General features: G+C 43.3%; 1 protein-coding gene across 1 annotated transcript in view; it reads right to left on the bottom strand.

Annotated features, from left to right (window-relative positions):
* FANCM (FA complementation group M) overlaps positions 1-20,146 on the bottom strand; it is a gene marked incomplete at both ends in the record, with an annotated part of 89,569 nt that overhangs the window by 24,742 nt on the left and 44,681 nt on the right. The window contains 2 exons of the mRNA XM_082000946.1: positions 12,657-12,809; positions 13,422-13,579. Of these exons, the coding sequence (XP_081857072.1) occupies positions 12,657-12,809; positions 13,422-13,579 (311 nt within the window). The remainder of the gene's footprint in view (positions 1-12,656; positions 12,810-13,421; positions 13,580-20,146) is intronic.

Genomic DNA, 20,146 nt, shown 5'->3' with positions numbered 1-20,146 from the left:
CAAAGAAACTATTTTAATTGGAGAGCTGAGATTTTTGGTCTTGCAGGTTCTCCCTGGCAGCCTTAGTGTCTAAGAACAAAACAAACATCCTTCTACTTTCACGCTCGGAAGGGTGCTCCTGTTGGGTTTTTCTGGGATAAAAAACAAGCTGCACAGCTTTCGTTTGAGAATCCCAAGACCGAGTATTTGCTTTGATTATCTGTTCTCTGCTCTTTAAGCCAGACTCAGTGCCCAGACAATAAATAGCGTCCCACAGTTCAAACTAGCAGTTCCACAGATGCATTAGTCCGCCTGTCATAAGCACTGTAACTAGATGTCATTTCCTGTCTTAAATTATTTGTTACTGGCTGGGGAGGAAGTCTTGCCACATCTCAGATCAGGATTTTAACCAAAGACATAATACTGCCAATGAGGGCCAAAAAAAAAAAAAGGAAAAAAAAAAATTGTCCTTATTTGAATGATTTTCCAACTTTGCATTCAGTGTCTCCTGGAAAAACGTCACAGCTGGCTGGAAACACTGCATTTCCCGCCCCCAAAACATTTCTGATTTAAGATTTCAAAATCATGGAAAGCCTTTTCAGATTCTTTGGAGTTTTAGTGTATCCTGGGAATGTTTTTCCTGCTGCTGGGCATATCACCCAATGAATCCTTCAAGGCAACCTAAGACAGTTTATTTTAGTGGCAGTAGTTCTGGGTTCATCTTCTAAAACCTGTCTCCCAAGGTCTTTGGTATCAGAGTTTACTTGAGTGAAAAAGAGAGGCAATCCTTCTAATGGGAGTCTTTGGATTTTCTTTTATCTTTCTAGGGAGAATAATAGCTCTGACTATAACTTCACATTGCCAGCTTTGAAATGATCCTCCCACATTTGACAACATTATGACTTAAATTGTTAAGAACTGCCTACCTCCCAGGAAAAAAAAAAATGCACTTCAATATTTCCTGTTACTTGGACAAATACAATTTCCATAAAAATGATTACTTTGCCCTGACCTTGTTTCCAAACAGTACAGTTTAATTTTCAAAAATGCTTAAAAGCTATTTAATTATTTTGCATAAGGACAACTTGATTTGTTACCATGTTACACAAAAATCCCTGCTCGTAGCTAGTAGAAAATCCAATCCCATCTGCCCAGTTCTCGTTGCTGTAGTAATAAAGCCACAAAGGCACTAAAGGCTTTTCTGCAGTGGATGTGCCTGTTGCAGGGTTCATATTTGGGATTTCTTTTTCTTTTTCTTTTTTATTTCCTTTTGATTGTGCCAACTTCTTGTCCAAGTTATTAAGAGCAGATAAATACAATATACAAATTTTTTCCAAACATTTCCACTTAATCTATTTAAAACTATCCAAGCCTTTCAATTGACTTTTTTTAACCCATTACACAAAACACAACTGCATAGGAAGTTTCTTGGAATCACTGAATGAGTACCAGGAAAAGAAAGCTACATATCAGTGAATTCCCGAGCTTTCTTCTGTAATAGAAAACACCCATAAAGAACACACAAATACCTGCTGAGCTGGCTCGTATTAAGTTATTACTAATCTCTGAATGAGGTTCTTCCCAAGAAATAATTAGTTTTATCAGAAACTTCCAGATCATATGGTTATTCATAGTAAAATAATTATTTACCTGTTTTTATACTTTATCTCTCAGTAAGAAAATAAACAATAGAACTGTGGTTTGAAGTTCAATATCTTAGCTATTTAAGGAAATAGCTTTGACTCGTATTTGTCTTAAATCCCTCTGCTATTAAGAACTGTAAATTAACATCAGACAGATTAGCAGTGGTATATTTGGCTGTAGAACATTTATAGTAGGAACTTGGATGTACAGTACGTACGTGCAAAGCCTCTGAATCACTGCTAAAACAATTGTTTCCATCCACTCATTTTCACATAAAACTAACATTTTTAGGTAGAGTTTTACAGGCTTAACTTTTGCTAAAGGTGAATTTCCCAGAGGCTGGAGTAATATCCCTTTATCCTATTCTGTTGTTTAATAATAGCTCTTCCTACAATTTCAAAACACATCTAAACACTCAGGTAAAGCAAAACTTCTGAAAGTTTAAACTTCCTATAGAAACAATTCTCACCAAGAACACCTAGGTCAAAGCAGTCTGTAAAACACCGAGCCTGAATTCAGACTACCCCGGTCTGCGTGCTGTATATTAAGTACGCGCAATGCGCCTGGGGATACGTTGATGCAGGCACAGCACAAGCACACCAGGCTAATGCAGGAGGCAGCAGCGGTCTGGTCCCCAAACTGCCAGTGCCTTGAGCAAGCACAGTGCATCTGTGGGGTGTCACCGCGAAACGGAGCGGGGCACTAAGAGTTAAAATCAAATTTGGCAAAAAAGCATGGTTTTAAACCTCATAGTTTTCCCAGTTGTATGCTGAAATGAAGTACTCATGAAAATACAGTGGCAGAAAAACAGAAGTACAGCCCTGCTCTTGGAAACATGGGCAGTTCTTTAAGTTGGTAAAATTTCACCCACACAGCTACTCAGAATCACAGAATCACTAGGTTGGTAAGGACCTTCAAGATCATCAAGTCCAACCATTAATCCAGCACCACCATGCCCCCTAAATCATGTCCTGAAGTGCCACGTCCACACGTTTTTTGAACACCTCCAGTGATGGTGAACCCATCACCTCCCTGGGCAGCCTGTGCCAATGCCTGACCACCCTCTCAGTGAAGAAATTTTTCCTAATATCCAATCTAAACCTCCTCTGGCGCAACTTGAGGCCATTTCCTCTCGTCCTATTGCTGGTTACTTGGGAGAAGAGACCAACCCCCACCTCACCACAACCCCCTTTCAGGTACTTGTAGAGAGTGATGAGGTCTCCCCTCAGCCTCCTCTTCTCCAGACTGAACAACCCCAGTTCCCTCAGCCGCTCCTCATAAGACTTGTGCTCCAGACCCCTCCCCAGCTCCATCGCCCTTCTCTGGACACGCTCCAGCACCTCAACATCCTTCTTGTCGTGAGGGGCCCAAAACTGAACACAGGATTCGAGATGCGGCCTCACCGGTGCCCAGTACAGGGGCACGATCCCTGCCCTGCTCCTGCTGGCCACACTAGTGCTGATACAGGCCAGGACGCTGTTGGCCTTCTTGGCCATCTGGGCACACTGCCGGCTCATGTTCAGCCGGCTGTCGACCAGCACCCCCAGGTCCTTTTCCGCCGGGCAGCTCTCCAGCCACTCCTCCCCAAGCCTGTAGCGTTGCGTGGGGTTGTTGCGACCCAAGTGCAGGACCCTGCACTTGGCCTTGTTAAACCTCATACAGCTGATCTCAGCCCATCGATCCAGCCTGTCCAGATCCCTCTGCAGAGCCCTCCTGCCCTCCGGCAGATCAACACTCCCACCCAACTTGGTGTCATCTGCAAACGTACTGAGGGAACACTCGATCCTCTCATCCAGGTCATCAATAAAGATCTTGAACAAGACCGGCCCCAGAACCGACCCCTGGGGAACACCGCTTGTGACCGGCCGCCAGCGGATTTAACACCATTCACCATGACTCTCTGGCCTCGGCCGTCCAGTCCGTTCTTTACTCAGCGAAGAGTAAACCTGTCTAAGCCACAAGCTGCCAGTTTCTCCAGGAGAATGCTGGGGGAGATGCTGTCAAAGGCTTTACTAAAGTCAAGGTAGACAACATCCACAGCCTTCCCCTCATCCACTAGGCGGGTCACCTGGTCATAGAAGGAGATCAGATTGGTCAAGCTTTCAGGAGACTATCCCAACAAGCATACAAAACACATAGGGATGACAAATTCAAGACTGCCTTTTATGAAGATAGGAGCTGCTTTATGGGCAAGAGAAGTGCAGTGGATGTTGTTTACCTTGACTTTAGCAAGGCTTCTGACACAATCTCATAGCTAAACTTAAGAGATATGGTTTGCATAAGTGAACAATAAGGCTGGGTGGAAAACTGGCTGGACCACCATGATTACAGTGTTTTGAGGACTAGTATGAAGTCTGGCCAGTGGCTAGCTGCTAGGAGTGTTTCTCAGATGTTTTTAGTCCTTAACATTTTTATTACTGACCTTGACTACAGTACAGAGTGCACCTTCAGTAAGTCTGCAGATGACACCAGGTGACATGCTTGAGGGCAGGGCTGCTGTCCAGAGGGTCCTCAACAGGATGACAGAAACCTCAGGACAGAAAACTGAGACAGCAGTGTGCCCTTGTGGCAACAAAGACGATCGCACCCAGGCCCTATTAGCAAGACAAGCAGCCAGAAGGACAAGGGAAGCAATTATTGTCCTCTATTCATCATCTGTGAGACCACATCTGGAGCACTTAGTCTAGTTTTGGCCCCCCACTACGAGAAATATTTCAGACTAGATCAAGTCCAGCAGAGGTGGCCAAAACTGTCACAGGGCTGGAGCACGAGGATGTACAAGGGAACTCTGTTCAGTCTTAAGAAGAGGGGGATCTTATTACCAGCTTTATTTAATGTAAGAGCAGAGGGAAGACAGAGCCAGGCTTCCTGGAGGTATGCCGAGGCCAGAGTTAATGGGCACAACATGTAACAAGGGTAATCTCAATTAGATATTGAGAGAAATTTTTTCACCGTAAGGGTGACCAAATGCTCTGGGGTTCCAGCCCTGCAGATCTTGAAGGTGTGACTTGTTGAGGCCCCGAGCCACCTCATCTACACAGGCCCTGGACTGGGCCAGAGAGCTCCACAGGTCCAAACTGAACTGCTCTATGGTAACAGTGATGGCCCTCAAAGCAGCATTCACTAACAAAAATGGTTTAGAACAGCGATAGTTTTTTAAAAAATACTTTATACCGAAAAGTTCTTTGCTCTGATTTACTGTATAACTACACCCATTTTTCTCTGTATGCGTTTTCTGATTCACCAGAATTGAAGCTGCAGGATGACCGAATTAGGACAAGATTGGTAGTAGCAGGAAAACAAAACCACCTCCCACACACAGGCTCTCTTGTTAGCAGTATGAAAGATTGTTCTCTTCCGAATTGCAGGGCAGCAAGCATTTGCTGGTGTAATCTACCTGGTGAGTGGAGACTGCCACAGCGCAGTGACTGCTCCAAGGCGACCCCTCTGTAAAGATAACATACATCATTCGCTTCCCTTCCCTTTGGTGGATGTCAGTGGGAACATATCCTCTCTTGGGAAGACTATCAGTGCCTTTCAGAGATGTCAAGGACTTAAGAAAATATTAATAAAACTCACATACAAGAAATCGCTGTCAGTGCTGACAAAATAGATTAAGACACATTGCATCTTTGCTTTTTGTGAAACAGTTATGGTGAAGCTTTGATGTCCTTGAACCTTGACAATTTAGTTTAGATACAAGAAAGAGGCCAACAATCACCAAAGTTTAAAAACTGAGTGTTAGTGCCGATTACAGCTTCTCCCTTGTCAACTTTGTCAGACATGGTGTCCTGGTTTCAGCCAGGATAGAGCTGGTTTTCCTCACAGAAGCCAGTGTGAGACTGTGTTTTGGATTTGGGATGAGAAACTGTTGATAATGTGCTGATGTTTTGGGTTGTTGCTGAGCCGTCAAGGACAGTCCAGCTTCTTGTGCTGGCCTGCCAGCGAGCAGGCTGGGGGTGCACGGGGAACTGGGAGGGGACACAGCCGGCACAGCTGACCCAGACTGGCCAAAGAGATATTCCCTACCATACGACGTCATGCCCAGTACATAAACTGGAGTTGGCCGGGGGGGCGGAAATCGCTGCTCGGGGACGGGCTGTCGATCACGGGGTGGTGAGCAATTTCTGTATTGGGCCTCACTTGTTCTTATACATTCCTTTGTTGGTATTATCATTATTGTTCCCTTCTTTCTTTCTGTCCTATTAAACCGTGTTTATCTCAACCCACGAGGTTTTTCCTAATTCTCTCCCCCGTCCCGCTGTGGGAGGGAGAGTGAGCGAGCGGCTGCGTGGTGCTTAGTTGCCGGCTGGGGCTAAACCACGACAGTCCTTTTTGGCGCCCAACGTGGGGCCCGAGGCTTGAGATAATAACGGTTGCAGGTCACAATATCAGTTTGATTTGCATCATGCTCTCGTCTTTGCTGTACATGTTAAGGATCGGTGTTGGTTTCTGCGGGCTGCTGTACTCTGCAATGATTAGTAATGTCTCGCCTGTGAATTTTGTTTTTAGAGCACTGACCTTGAGCTTAATGTGGTATCATCTGAGCTCTGTACTAAAGCCGTTACTGTATTTTGGCTACAGTCTTGTGGAGACGATTAGCAATTATACTTCTGCCTCTGAAAGGTTTTTTATGGAGGAAATGCAGAATGGTACCTTTGATACCCTCTATCATAACATTTCCTCCTTCATCACAATAATTTTTCAGTATTTTGAACACCCTTGGCTGGTTAAAATACCTCTATTGCTACTTCTGGGGAACATGGTTTCAGTTTTGTCTAAGGTTGGCAAGCAATTTAAGAATATCACCCGGAGATCTGCCCCAAGGCTGGATAGTTATGAATGGCAGGGTGTGTGGAACAGCATGGGCAAATGCCTGGGGCGGTGGGCACCTCCGGTGTTTTGGAGCTTCACTCCCGAACAAGTGCAGAATCCTGATAAACTAGCAGAATATCTGGAAGAAGTATGCTGTCAGCCTGGCAGCTCCAAGGAGACACAAATCATTGCCATGTGCTGGGGCCTGGCCCATGCCTACCGAACCCTATTTAACACTGTGCAAAGGGGAGAGAGGCTCTCTGGGTCTGATGGCAATGTGGCAGGCACTGTGACTACTCCAACGTCTGTAGCAGGCACTGTCACTACTCCAACCCCCACGGCGGGCACTGCCACTACTCCAACCCCCACGGCGGGCACTGTAGCTACTCAGACTGTTGCAGCTGAACCAGAGGACCAGCCCATCCCGGTATCAGTTGCCCCTGTACAAAAGAAGAAATCTTGGAAGCGGAAGTCAGCTCGTTTAGTAAGGGAGGAGGAAGATCCTGCTAAGAAGGAGCCAGAGGAAGAGAGTGAGGAGGCAGAGTGCTCTGAAGCAGGGCCATCACAAGCACGGAAGAGGGAAGAGAGCGAGTCATCGCTTGAAGAGGAGGAAGAGGAAGAACTTATAAAAGAGACGGTAACTACCCGATCTCTATCCCTGAGTGAATTGCGAGATATGCGAAAGGATTTCAGCCGTCGTCCAGGTGAGCACATTGTCACCTGGCTGCTCCGATGCTGGGATAATGGGGCCAGTAGCCTGGAATTAGAGGGTAGGGAAGCCAAGCAGCTGGGATCCCTTTCTAGGGAAGGGGGCATTGACAAAGCAATTGGAAAAGGTGCACAAGTCCTCAGCCTCTGGAGACGACTCCTGTCGGGTGTGAAGGAAAGGTATCCCTTCAAGGAAGATGTTCTATGTCACCCAGGCAAGTGGACCACCATGGAGAAAGGTATCCAGTACCTGAGGGAGCTAGCGGTGCTGGAAGTGATTTATGGTGACTTGGACAATGGACAATCATCCAAAGATCCAGATGAAGTCAATTGCACGCAACCTATGTGGCGGAAGTTTGTACGGAGTGCACCATCATCATATGCCAACTCATTAGCAGTAATGGCCTGGAAGGACGGAGAGAGACCAACGGTGGATGAATTGGCTGGCCAACTCCGGCAATACGAAGAAAGTCTCTCTTCCTCCCTGCGGGCCTGCGTCTCTGCTATAGAGAAACTGTCCCGAGAGTTCCGGCAATTCAAAGAGGATATGCCCTACCCTCCACCCACACGGACCAGTGTCTCAGCCATTAGGAGTAAGCGCTCTTCTGTTCAAGAGAGAAGATATAGAGGATACACACCCCGAGCCACCCTGTGGTTTCAATTGCGTGACTACGGAGAGGACATGAGGAGGTGGGATGGAAAACCTACCTCGACCCTAGAGGCACGAGTACGCGAGCTGCAAGGAAAAACAATTACAAAAGGGGGTTCAGGTTCCTCGAGGAAAATCGTCGCTCCACTTTCCAGTGGGCAGCTTCCCAGAAAGAATAGAAGAGCTGATCTCACCTCTGATCCTCTTGAAGGGACTTCTGATTCCTATTTACAAGAAGTGGGTAACGAGTACTATGAGCAGGATTAGAGGGGCCCTGCCTCCAGCCAGGCGGAGGAGAGGGACAACCGAGTTTATTGGACTGTGTGGATTAGATGGCCTGGCACGTCAGACCCACAGGAATATAAGGCTTTAGTGGACACCGGTGCACAATGTACCCTGATGCCATCAAGCCATATAGGGGCAGAACCCATCTGTATTTCTGGAGTGACAGGGGGATCCCAACAGCTGACTGTACTGGAGGCTGAAGTGAGCCTAACTGGGAATGAGTGGCAGAAGCACCCCATTGTGACTGGCCCAGAGGCTCCGTGCATCCTGGGCATAGACTACCTCAGCAGAGGGTATTTCAAGGACCCAAAAGGGTACCGGTGGGCTTTTGGTATAGCTGCCTTGGAGACGGAAGAAATTAAACAGCTGTCCACCTTGCCTGGTCTCTCAGAGGACCCTTCTGTGGTGGGGTTGCTCAGGGTCAAAGAACAACAGGTGCCGATCGCTACCACAACAGTGCACCGGCGGCAATATCGCACCAACAGAGACTCCCTGATCCCCATCCATGAGCTGATTCGTCGGCTGGAGAGCCAAGGAGTGATCAGCAAGACTCACTCACCCTTCAACAGCCCCATATGGCCAGTGCGAAAGTCTAATGGAGAGTGGAGACTGACAGTAGACTATCGTGGCCTGAATGAAGTCACGCCGCCACTGAGCGCTGCTGTGCCGGACATGCTAGAACTTCAATATGAACTGGAGTCAAAGGCAGCCAAGTGGTACGCCACCATTGATATTGCTAACGCGTTTTTCTCGATCCCTTTGGCGGCAGAGTGCAGGCCACAGTTTGCTTTCACTTGGAGAGGTGTCCAATACACCTGGAATCGACTTCCCCAGGGGTGGAAACACAGCCCTACCATTTGCCATGGGCTGATACAAACTGCACTGGAACAGGGTGAAGCTCCAGAGCATCTGCAATACATTGATGACATCATCGTATGGGGCAACACAGCAGAAGAAGTTTTCGAGAAAGGGAAGAAAATAATTCAAGTCCTTCTGAAAGCTGGTTTTGCTATAAAGCAAAGTAAAGTCAAGGGACCTGCACAAGAGATCCAGTTTTTAGGAATAAAATGGCAAGATGGACGTCGACAGATCCCAACGGATGTGATCAACAAAATAACAGCTATGTCTCCACCAACTAGCAAAAAAGAAACACAAGCGTTTCTGGGTGTTGTGGGTTTCTGGAGAATGCATATTCCAAATTACAGTCTGATTGTAAGCCCTCTTTATCAAGTGACCCGGAAGAAGAACGATTTTAAATGGGGCCCTGAGCAACGACAAGCCTTCGAACAAATCAAACAGGAGATAGTTCATGCCGTAGCCCTCGGGCCAGTACGGGCAGGACAAGATGTTAAAAATGTGCTCTACACGGCAGCCGGGGAGAATGGCCCTACCTGGAGTCTCTGGCAGAAGGCACCAGGAGAGACTCGAGGTCGACCTCTAGGGTTTTGGAGTCGAGGATATAGGGGATCTGAGTCCCGCTATACTCCAACTGAAAAGGAGATATTGGCGGCATATGAAGGAGTTCGAGCTGCCTCAGAAGTGCTTGGTACTGAAGCACAGCTCCTCCTGGCACCCCGACTGCCGGTGCTGGGCTGGATGTTCAAAGGGAGGGTCCCCTCTACGCATCATGCGACTGATGCTACGTGGAGTAAGTGGGTCGCGCTTATTACACAGCGGGCTCGAATAGGAAATCTTAATCGCCCGGGAATCTTGGAAGTGATCATGGACTGGCCAGAAGGCAAAGATTTTGGAATATCACCGGAAGAGGAGGTGGCGCGTGCTGAAGAGGCTCCACCATATAATGAACTGCCAGAGAACGAAAGGCAATATGCCCTGTTTACTGATGGGTCCTGTCGTATTGTAGGCAAACATCGAAGGTGGAAAGCTGCTGTATGGAGCCCTATACGACGAGTTGCAGAAGTGGCTGAAGGACAAGGTGAATCAAGTCAGTTTGCGGAGGTGAAAGCCATCCAGCTGGCTTTAGATATTGCTGAACGAGAAAAATGGCCAGTACTCTATCTTTATACTGACTCATGGATGGTGGCAAATGCTCTATGGGGGTGGCTGCAGCAATGGAAGCAGAGCAACTGGCAACGCAGAGGCAAGCCCATCTGGGCTGCTGAATTGTGGCAAGATATTGCTGCCCGACTAGAGAATCTCGTCATAAAAGTACGTCACGTAGATGCTCACGTACCCAAGAGTCGGGCCACCGAAGAACATCAAAACAACCATCAGGTGGATCAGGCTGCTAAGATTGAAGTGGCTCAGGTGGATCTGGACTGGCAACATAAGGGTGAATTATTTATAGCTCGGTGGGCCCATGACACCTCAGGCCATCAGGGAAGAGATGCAACATATAGATGGGCTATATATATATACATGGTCAGAGTTACTGCTAGTGCCTTGTTTTTCCCTAGAAGAATTCAAGAGGGTGGAGTGATGTGTCATGTTGTAACCTCTCAATTTCAGTGGAGTCATTAAGAGGTGTTTTCAGCATGCCAGTGACATTCAGTTAGGATTTCTCCTCTATGAGAAAGTTCAGTGTCTCCACCTATGACTAGTGAAGACAGATCAGAGAAAGCTGACTGGAAATCAATCCAGATGATGCTTGAAACTCTGAGCTGGGAAGCAGCTATAAGAGATAACAGGCAGTCTGAGACTGCAAGAACATTACCTACAATGTATCATGATTAAGCTGACATTCAGCTGTTAAATTAGAAATCGTGGAAGCCAGCTGTTTATCACTTTTTATCGATTAATAGCTGTATCCCTTCCTTTCTGATGCAGATCTTTCAGCATTTTCCAAGGCTGTTTGGAGGCTCTCTGCAGCACTGCCATGTGCCATACGCAGGACCGCTCCGAAGTACCTGGGGAGAGAGCTCGTGTGCTACGACGGCACACGGCAGCATGATTCTGCCAGAGCACTACACGGAGAATGCAGCACCACACATCCTGCCTATGCTGGATGGCCATCATCAGAGCGAAGCAAAATGTACCATGATGATCATGATGTAAAAAGCCATAGTTTTGGGTCCTGCCTGTTGAAGGAACAACGTCTCTGTTCACTACATGGTAGAGAGCAGAGGCCAGTGAGCTGGGCTGTCTCATTCCCATGAGGGACAGTAGGCAGACCTATCTCTGCAGAAGTTCTCTAAAAGCTTGAAGTGAAAGCAAGCACTTGATACTCTGCTTTGCTTATAATTTTTGATACCTACTTTGTCAGAGTCTGGAGGAGAAGGCTGAAGACTCGCTTGATGACTAACAAATTTGCTCTGTAAATTATTTTAAGGGTGCCAGATGTTGGTTTAGCATCCACAACTTTGAAGGGAACCGGAACAGACTTCTGATATCAATACACTTTTATAAAAGGAACTTAAGTCACAAACACTTCAATTGCCTGATTTGGTGGTGGGAAGTCCTCAATCAGAAGAGCAATTCTAAATTTTTGAAACATTTCTTTGCCTCTTGACTTCTTTCAGCTCTCTATGCCTGAACTCTCCCCAGAGTTCTCTCTCTCAGGCAGTATGTTCTTGACCCTAGACTGGCAACACAGACTCTCAAAGAAGTCAAGAATGCCATTGTTCTGTGATGAAGTGGAGAAGCTTATCTTAGCTCTGAAAGTCTATTTACAACTTTCCATTAATATACTTTGCTAGCAAGGAGTACAACTACAATGTCTCTATTCTCTTCCTTTATTAGTCTAGTTATTCAGGAAACTCTGGCAGCTTAGCAACAGATTCTGGTGACCTAGAAAACTTCAACACACTAAAAAGCAGCATGCATGGAACACAGAAGAGCTAAACTGGAGGAAAAATAACATGGTGAACGACTGAAGTCTTAAGGTGCTGTCAACAGATCCACCTCTACACACATTTTCTTGTGTGCGCCTTTCATTATAAAGGCTTATCTGCTGTCCGTAACTGTTAGTAAACAAATTTCTCATCTCCTAGATGCTTTTCATCCATGTTTGTTTGACTGCCCTCCTCTTACCCTCTAATTCCTAGGAGCAATTAGTCTTTTAATTAAAGCTTTCACAGAAAACAAACCAAAAAGCCTCAAAACACAACCACCTTAAAACATGCAATACTTTCCTGCATCATTTTTATGGGATGCATTTAATGTACATACATGATACAAAATTATTTCCAATTCCTATTACACTCTGGAGTAATTCTAATACCATTTGTGGTGACTTTGCTCCTTGACATATATAGTTCTTGTATTTAATGTCTTCTTGTAAAAAATTTTGGATCCATTAAAAGTAAAAAAACTTGGATCCATTAAAAAAAGAATGATTTATGGGTGGCTTTTTTTTTTCTGTTTTGGGAAACATTAACTAATTTTAAACAATTTCTGTGGAAAAGATTAAGAATTACAGATTACCAGATTACCATTTTGAAACAAAATTAAATACATGTTATGCATTTCACAATGTCTAACTTAGCCCCACACAAACACTTCCCCACTTTTTTTCAGCTGACCAGACAGAACTAGAGCACTCATTATTTATTAAATATTCTAACTGTGCATTAAATCCTCCTGCATGCTTACAGCCAGCCAAATGTAAACACCTTACCTGCTCATGCCTCATCAGTTCTATCATTTCCATAACGCTGATAAAATGGTAGCAACGATCTGAGTGATCGACCATGGATGTAGGAAAAGGACGATTCTGCCAAATTCTCCATTCAGACAAGGAAAGTTTGTGAGTTGCCTCCTCTTCATGCTTCTGCAATTTGAAATTAAGATTGGCAAGGAGATTTTAATCAAGAAATTGCTTAGCAAAACTAATGTCTACTTCTCTGTCAGGGACAATAAATATGCTGAATGGATAAAAGTATCTACACATTATCACAAAGGCTTAAGTCTGGTTTAAATAAAAATAATTCCAGGCTTTCTGTCATCATGGCTTTTCATGGAAGACAAGTTGTTTGTGGTGAATTGACACAAAAGCGCCACATTTTTTCTCTGAATCAGAAAAGAGCTTGTAAAACTTGAGGTTTTCTTTCAGTAACACTTTTATAGTTATATCAACAAGGGAACAAAAAAGCATGGATACAATACCATCATGAATACAGCATCCTGCATGGAATTCTTCGAAACAAGAACAGTACTTAATGGATACCAACAGACTTTTTAACGTATTTTTAATTTACAGACCTAACCTCAACAATCCCTTTTGAACATTTAATTCCTAAATTCTTAACCTCAAAAATCTACATATAATTCTCAAAATTGCATTTTCAATATAGACCTCCTTCAAATTCATAGTTAACTTTGTTATTTAGGGTATCCTTTAGGCCTCATGTCAAAGGAAACATTACATTTAGGTTAAACTTACTGATATTTCTTCCAGGTTTTCTAAGGTTTCAAACTGAATTTGAGGCATTACCGGTTCCTTTACTCCATCACTTTCCTTAATCCTGTAAAGTCTGTCCCATATTTCAAATTCCTCAGGTGACAGAGACCAATTCTCATGACGGTGTATTTGCTTTTGGCCTATGGGGGGAAAAACAACAGCAGGAAATGTTATCTACTTTAAGGAAAAGGATACATAGAATAAAAAGAACTTTGAATGATACCAGTCAAAGGAAAAAATACATTCTCTATGCCACATGAGAGTGTGGAGAATGTAGAGAATGTAGAGAATCTGGTGTCAAAAACAAGTATCAAAAGTGTGTTGTATGTGTTATAATTATGGGTAAATCTATCTATTAAATGATTGTTTTGGGGGAAAGCATCATATAAACGAAGATATAGATAGACAGACAGATATAAATAGAGAGGTATACATATATCAAACACCTATAGGCCCTGAAGACAGTATAGCAAATAGGGAAAGCATATAGCTTGAATTGCTAAACGTGTGCCTCGAAGACCTTGGGGAGCAAATTGCAAATAGGTAAAAGCTTTTTTTATCCTCCCCCCTCACTTTTTTTTTTCTTTCTTCTTTTTTTTTTTTTTAAGTTACTCTTTAAATACTGGAAAGCAACATTAATTTGTTACGAAAAAACTACTTGTTAGTCATTTTTTTTTAATCAATCTCCTCTATTAAGGATGCACAGATAAGTAAGAGGAAAGAAACAAAAGTGCTATGAAAATTCCCCAGGATCAGGGAAAGAAAAAAGAGGCTTGTGAGTTTTATTTAGACTCATAACCTCAAGTGGGAAGTATAGGGCACCCATGAGCACCACTGCTAGATAAAAACAAAATACAGACTCATATGGCAGCTTACTGAAGACAAGGCCCTGGTGCTGCTTGGCTCTGAGCGAGTACACTCCAGTGACGAAGAGGAAATGGAGTCATTTTTGGCAGTCTGACAGCAAGCCTTGATACCACCACAAAAAAATGCCAAATCCCTCAAAACAGACATCAGTGTGAATAGCAAATGAATTCCAAAAAATCATTGTTAAGAGACAATAAAGAATGTGATTGCTTTCAGCCCTGATGTATGAAGCTTGGAGAGAAATAATTAAGTTAATTTGACAATCAGTCTGCAGACGGGATTTGGGATGAATGTGCAGCCAACACCCTATTCTGAATCAATACCACGTACGAGGAATCAGCCTGTATCTCTCAATCCTCTCAAGTTACAATTGCCAGACTGTGTCTCCACAGGATGGTGTGACAATGTTTATTAGAGACTCAAAAACAGATCCCTAAGAGTTCAGACTACTAGGTTCAAGTCCTGTTCGGGAAAAGTCTTTAACAGCTGGAAAAAAACAGCCAACACTGAATTTTTTTTAAGGTCATCATTAAAAAAAATCCAGAAGATCAATATTGCTACTAAAATATTTTTGACTCGAGTCTAGGAGACGTTACACTACTTTATAGCTAACAAACAGTTCAAGGACTCAGTAGAGGAATTAAAAAGAGAGACCTGAAGGAAAAGAAAATTAAGAACACTTGTCAGAAAAGCATATCTCACAGCCTTTACTGTTGTTTATAAGAACAGTTAAGTATTAGGTCTGCTCTAGCAGTTAATACCCAGCACCCACACACCAAGACAGACTATGTCAATCTTGGATTAGTGTGGAGTTCTGGAGAGTGTTGCCTGGACAAGGTAGAAAGGGAAGGCCAGAAAGAGTCCTCAGTTTTAACCAAAACCTTTGGCCAGTCCAAAGTGACTTCTACTGCCTCACTTAAGACTTATCTTCATAACCAAGAAGCAGAAAGATGGCCTACCAAGGGGCCAAGAATGCATTTTCAAACAGCAAGTTGTTAGATAGCAAAAAGCAGGCACTGGCGAAAAACTTCGTAGACAAACAGATCTAGTTTGGGTTCCCCCTTGCTCCTGAAGATGACTTGTACACACAGTGTACTGGAACTTTCCCTAACACCTCAGGTGATGAACTGTTGCCATCCAGACATGTCCAGGATGTTCCCGCGCAGCATATAAAGCTGCGGGAAGCAGAAGGAAGGGGGGGACCTTCGGAGTGATGGCGTCTGTCTTCCCAAGTCACTGTTGGGCGTGACGGAGCCCGGTTTTCCTGGAGATGGCTGAACCCCTGCCTGCCATGGGAAGTGGTGAATGAATTCCTTGTTTTGCTCTGCTGGCATGTGCAGCTTTTGCTTTCCCTATTAAACTGTCTTTATCTAAACCCACGAGTCTTCTCACTTTTATTCTTCCGATTCTCTCCTCCATCCCACCGGGGGGGAGTGGGCGAGCGGCTGCGTGGGGCTGACTTGCCAACTGGGGTTAAACCAGGACACTTAAGTAATACATGGTCCAACTTTACACAGGCATGAAGGCCTCCAGCAGCTGGCAAAATTCACTAACACATACTTCCCGAAGCTCTGGGCTCAATAATAGCAGTATTAGGCTTCTGTTTCTGAGCAGAATAAATATTTAGGGTTGTCAAGACGATGGACTCCGTACATTGAGAAAACACAACAGATCTCCCTCTGAGAGAAGAATGGAAGGGAATCCCCTTGGCTGGTAAAGCAGAAGAGCAATATGGTCCAGCAGGCAGCAGGGTAATGCCTAAATTACAGGTTGCTCAGCTGCTCCCTTCACCAGAAACAGTAATTTCTTACAATGCAGGGAAGGTCTGACCATCTGACTGAATACATGGGCATCTCTGGCTAAAGGAGAAAAGCAGGAGCTGAAGTCTGCTTTCAGACTCTTTTTCAGCCATGCAACCTAGTTGCTGTTACAGAGGGAGGGAAACAGAAGTGGATCTTGTGCTAAAGGAAAATTACCTTAAAGAAAACTATTGTGCAAGTTCTCACTTCTACTTTTTAATATTTTAAAACCCTCTCCATTGTTGTTCTACTCAGGTGAGGAAATGCCATAAGCTCTGACAGGACTGACATTTCACATCAAGTGAAACCTAACTAAAATGGAAAGAAACAGGGACCCGGACAAATATGACTGCTGCCAGCATATGAGTAAAACATTATTTCACACTTAAGGGCTAGCAAAAACAAAACAACCCCACCTTATATTCTCAGTGTTCACAAACCACAAATTCAAGACTCCATTCTTAACAGAAGGAAAAAGAGATGTCACAGAAATTCTGCAGAGCACTCTGAAATAACAGTTGACTAAAACACAGGCCAGCTGCCCAGGGAAATAGCCATGTATTTGTACTAATCAGGAATCATTACAGATTAACAGAATACTACCAATTCTGCAAATTATGAAGTACTTCATTTTTACACAGTCACAATTCAGAGATTACTAAAACTCACTGTGTGGATCAAGAAGACTTCTCAAAACTAAAAGCAAACTTCAGAAAAAGATTCAAAGAAAGTTCAAAAATACATTGACTAGATTAACAGAAATATATAATGAATAATAACATATAAACTATCATAGCTCTATTTATAGCTTAGACCACTATAGGTAATATATAGTGAAGGTAGGAAATTTACATTCTGGTGGACAGACCCACTTAGGGAATGTAAAATACCACCAGACACACACATCTCATTAGTATCCTACAGGTAAGCTGTAGCTTTTTACAGTATTTTGTAGAAAGCTAAGCTGTATGCTATTGGGTAACTGCAAAGTACCAGGAGCTCTTCTTTTCCTTAGAGATGAAAATTCCCATCCTAGTTGAGAATGATCAGGCTGTTTGGGTATGTAGTTGAGAATTTAGCAGGGCCTGCAGCTATAGGACAAGGGGTGATAGTTTTAAAGAAAAGAGGGCAGATTCAGATGAGATCTAAGGAAGACATTTTTCACCATGAGAGTGGTAAAGCACTGGCCCAGGTTGCCCGGAGAGGTGGTCAATGCCCCACTCCTGGGAACATCCCAGGTCAGGCTGGACGGGGCTCTGAGCAACCTGCTCTCGTTAAAGACATCCCTGCTCATGGCAGGGGGGTTGGATGAGATGACCTTTAAAGGTCCCTTCCAACCAAAACCATTCTATGATTTTATGATTACCATGTCCTGTTGAATTTAGTAATTGGCAACAGTGTCTCACCTTCATGTGAAGTAGCACATACTCATTTTAAGGGCAATTATCTTCAAGAACATTTTATGAGTTACGAATGCAAAGTACTACCAAAGACAAACATATCACTAAAACCATTAATGTTCTTTTCCACGCTTTTCACCAGAACCAAAATATTTTCCTTTCCCCTGAACTGGGAGGAGAGCAAGAAATAGCCTAGAGGGGGAGAAGAAGGTGGATTTAGCCTGCAGCTAGCAGGGAATTTGTCACTTCTCAGAGGAATAACCTCTGTTTAAGGGCAAGAAAGAAGGAACTGGAAGCACCGTATCGACCAGGACGGTATAGCCAGCCGTGATAACCTCAAATCCATTGTCATAAACTGTCCCTCTTCTCACTAAGAAGAAAGCTGCTGATGCAAAAGAAACTTTCAACTGTCCAAAGGTTCTGCTGGTTTACCTAAGAAATGATGCACTACTGACGCAGAATAACGCTGCCTTTACCAGAAGGGTGTGAATGGGGGAGAGGGAAGTCAGCAGGGAAGAACAGGTAAAGCAGTGAGCACAATAGGGCTGCTGAGGTCACTTTTGGCCAGATGAAAATTGATATTCATGCTCCTATACACAGCACAGGCAGCTTGTTTGGGGCAGGCATGACTACAGAAGAAGAAGCAATTGGTATTTTGGATTGCAATCTTTCAGTGGCTGAAAAAAATAATTCAACTTACTTCAGCTTTCAGCTACACCTATTTTAAAAAAAACCATCAACTTATTAGGAAAATTTTGTGTAGCTATCATCCTGAAAACAATGAAAGGTGTAACCCGAGAAAGGCAAAGGTAAAACATTCTTTAAAAAAGATAAAATAAAAAAATATAGATACACGAGGAAGCAGGCAGGCGACTGAATTTTTTCAGAAGCAAAAGGCCATATGTTGTCTGAATCAGATGAAGACAGTTATCTGCTGAGAAAAGCAGGACAAGACAAAGCTGGTACGAGGCAGGTGTAAAGTGGTTTATTCCTAGTGCAGCACACAAAGCAGTGTGCCTTCCTGCTACACAGGTGTTGTCAGGACAAGAAATCTGAATTTAAGGAACTGAAGTACATATGCATAAACACATCCTTGATTAACTGTTTGGTTTTGGTTTTTTTCAAGAAAATAACCATTGAAAATGGCAGCCTTCTGCAGTACCTCCATAGTTTTCTGACGACTACTTGAGAAGGTCTCAAGTTGCACCAGGAGAGGTTTAGATTAGATATTAGGAAAAATTTCTTTACTGAGGGAGTGGTCAAGCACTGGCACAGGCTGCCCAGGGAGGTGGGGGAGTCACCATCACTGGGGGCGTTCAAAAAACGTGTGGATGTGGCATTTCAGGACATGGTTTAGTGGGCTTGGTCGTGTTGGGTTGGTGGTTAGACTTGATGATCTTAAAGGTTTTTTCCAATCTTAATGATTCTATGATTCTAAGGTAATGTGCATTATTATGCATGTTTAATTCAAATAGGAGATGAACTCAGAAAATTTATCAGCCATCCAAAGGCCTTGCCACAACTATATTAAAAGGCATGGGCAACTGGAAAGGCATTAAAAAGACCCCACAGAGGTCTAAAGACTAAGGAAGGCATTGGTATATTTTAGAAAAAGACAGTGAAAGAAGATTGCATCATTAAGATAAAAACAGCAATTAAAGAAATAATGTGAAATTGTAATTTCAAAGAAAACAGCTATAGACAACTCAAAATTGATACAATCTAAAAAGGGTGGAGTAATTGTGAAGAACCAGGAGAAGAAGAATTAACAAAATGAGACACCATCTAGCCAAATGCAATGCAAAAAGAAAAACAAAAGATATTACTGATAGTTTAAAACGACATTCAACTACCAGGAACAACATGGTATGGAAAGAGCACATTTTAATGCATGTTAGCTATTTTTTGCCATGCCTATTGTGGTTCCATACGTCTCACAGCGTGGGGAGATTGGCAGAGAACTTGCAAAGATAATAACATTAGAGATGATTATCGAGACCTTTCAGCAGTTTCACCTTTTCAATTATCATGTGGGATAGTTATTCTCATTTCATAAAGTAAAAAAAGATGAACATAAAAAATGTGAGCTGTCTCCAAAGATATCTGTTCAGAGATTTTTATTCCTCCAATGAGTCCAAGCCATTTTAAGTGCAAAACTATTCTTTCTTAAATGCTTTTTGATTTTACTGCACTTACTAATATGCTACTCAATTTTAGCAAACTCTTCAAAAAAAAACAAACCAAACAAACAAAAAACAAAACAGAGAAAGCATCTCTAATTAGAAGAAACAGTATAAGAGGACTGCCAAGTAATCAGATTTTTGCTCTTGTTGCTGTTGTTTTGGAGAAAAGCTCATACAACTGAAGAACACACTTGTTTAGCGACGGGGCAAGACAAGAATAAAGTGTCCTTCTGGTATTGACAAACATAAAACTATGAAAGACGTTTTGAAGTGGAAGGATAGTGTAAAAGTAATAGAAATTGAATCCAGTTAAGAACAAGAAATATTTAATTTTGACTACAAATGCTTGAAATTCTATGATACTTCTGTCCATTATACTTCAGTTTCTGTGCACATGTATTCTTCCATGGACAAACCCAATGATTAACTGAACCTCAAGAACAAATTAAGAGCGCATA

Source organism: Phaethon aethereus (assembly GCF_964289735.1).
Source record: "Phaethon aethereus genome assembly, chromosome: 5".
Classification (NCBI taxonomy): domain Eukaryota; kingdom Metazoa; phylum Chordata; class Aves; order Phaethontiformes; family Phaethontidae; genus Phaethon; species Phaethon aethereus.
Note: the sequence above shows the minus strand (reverse complement) of the source record. Positions and strands in the feature narration are given on the sequence as shown.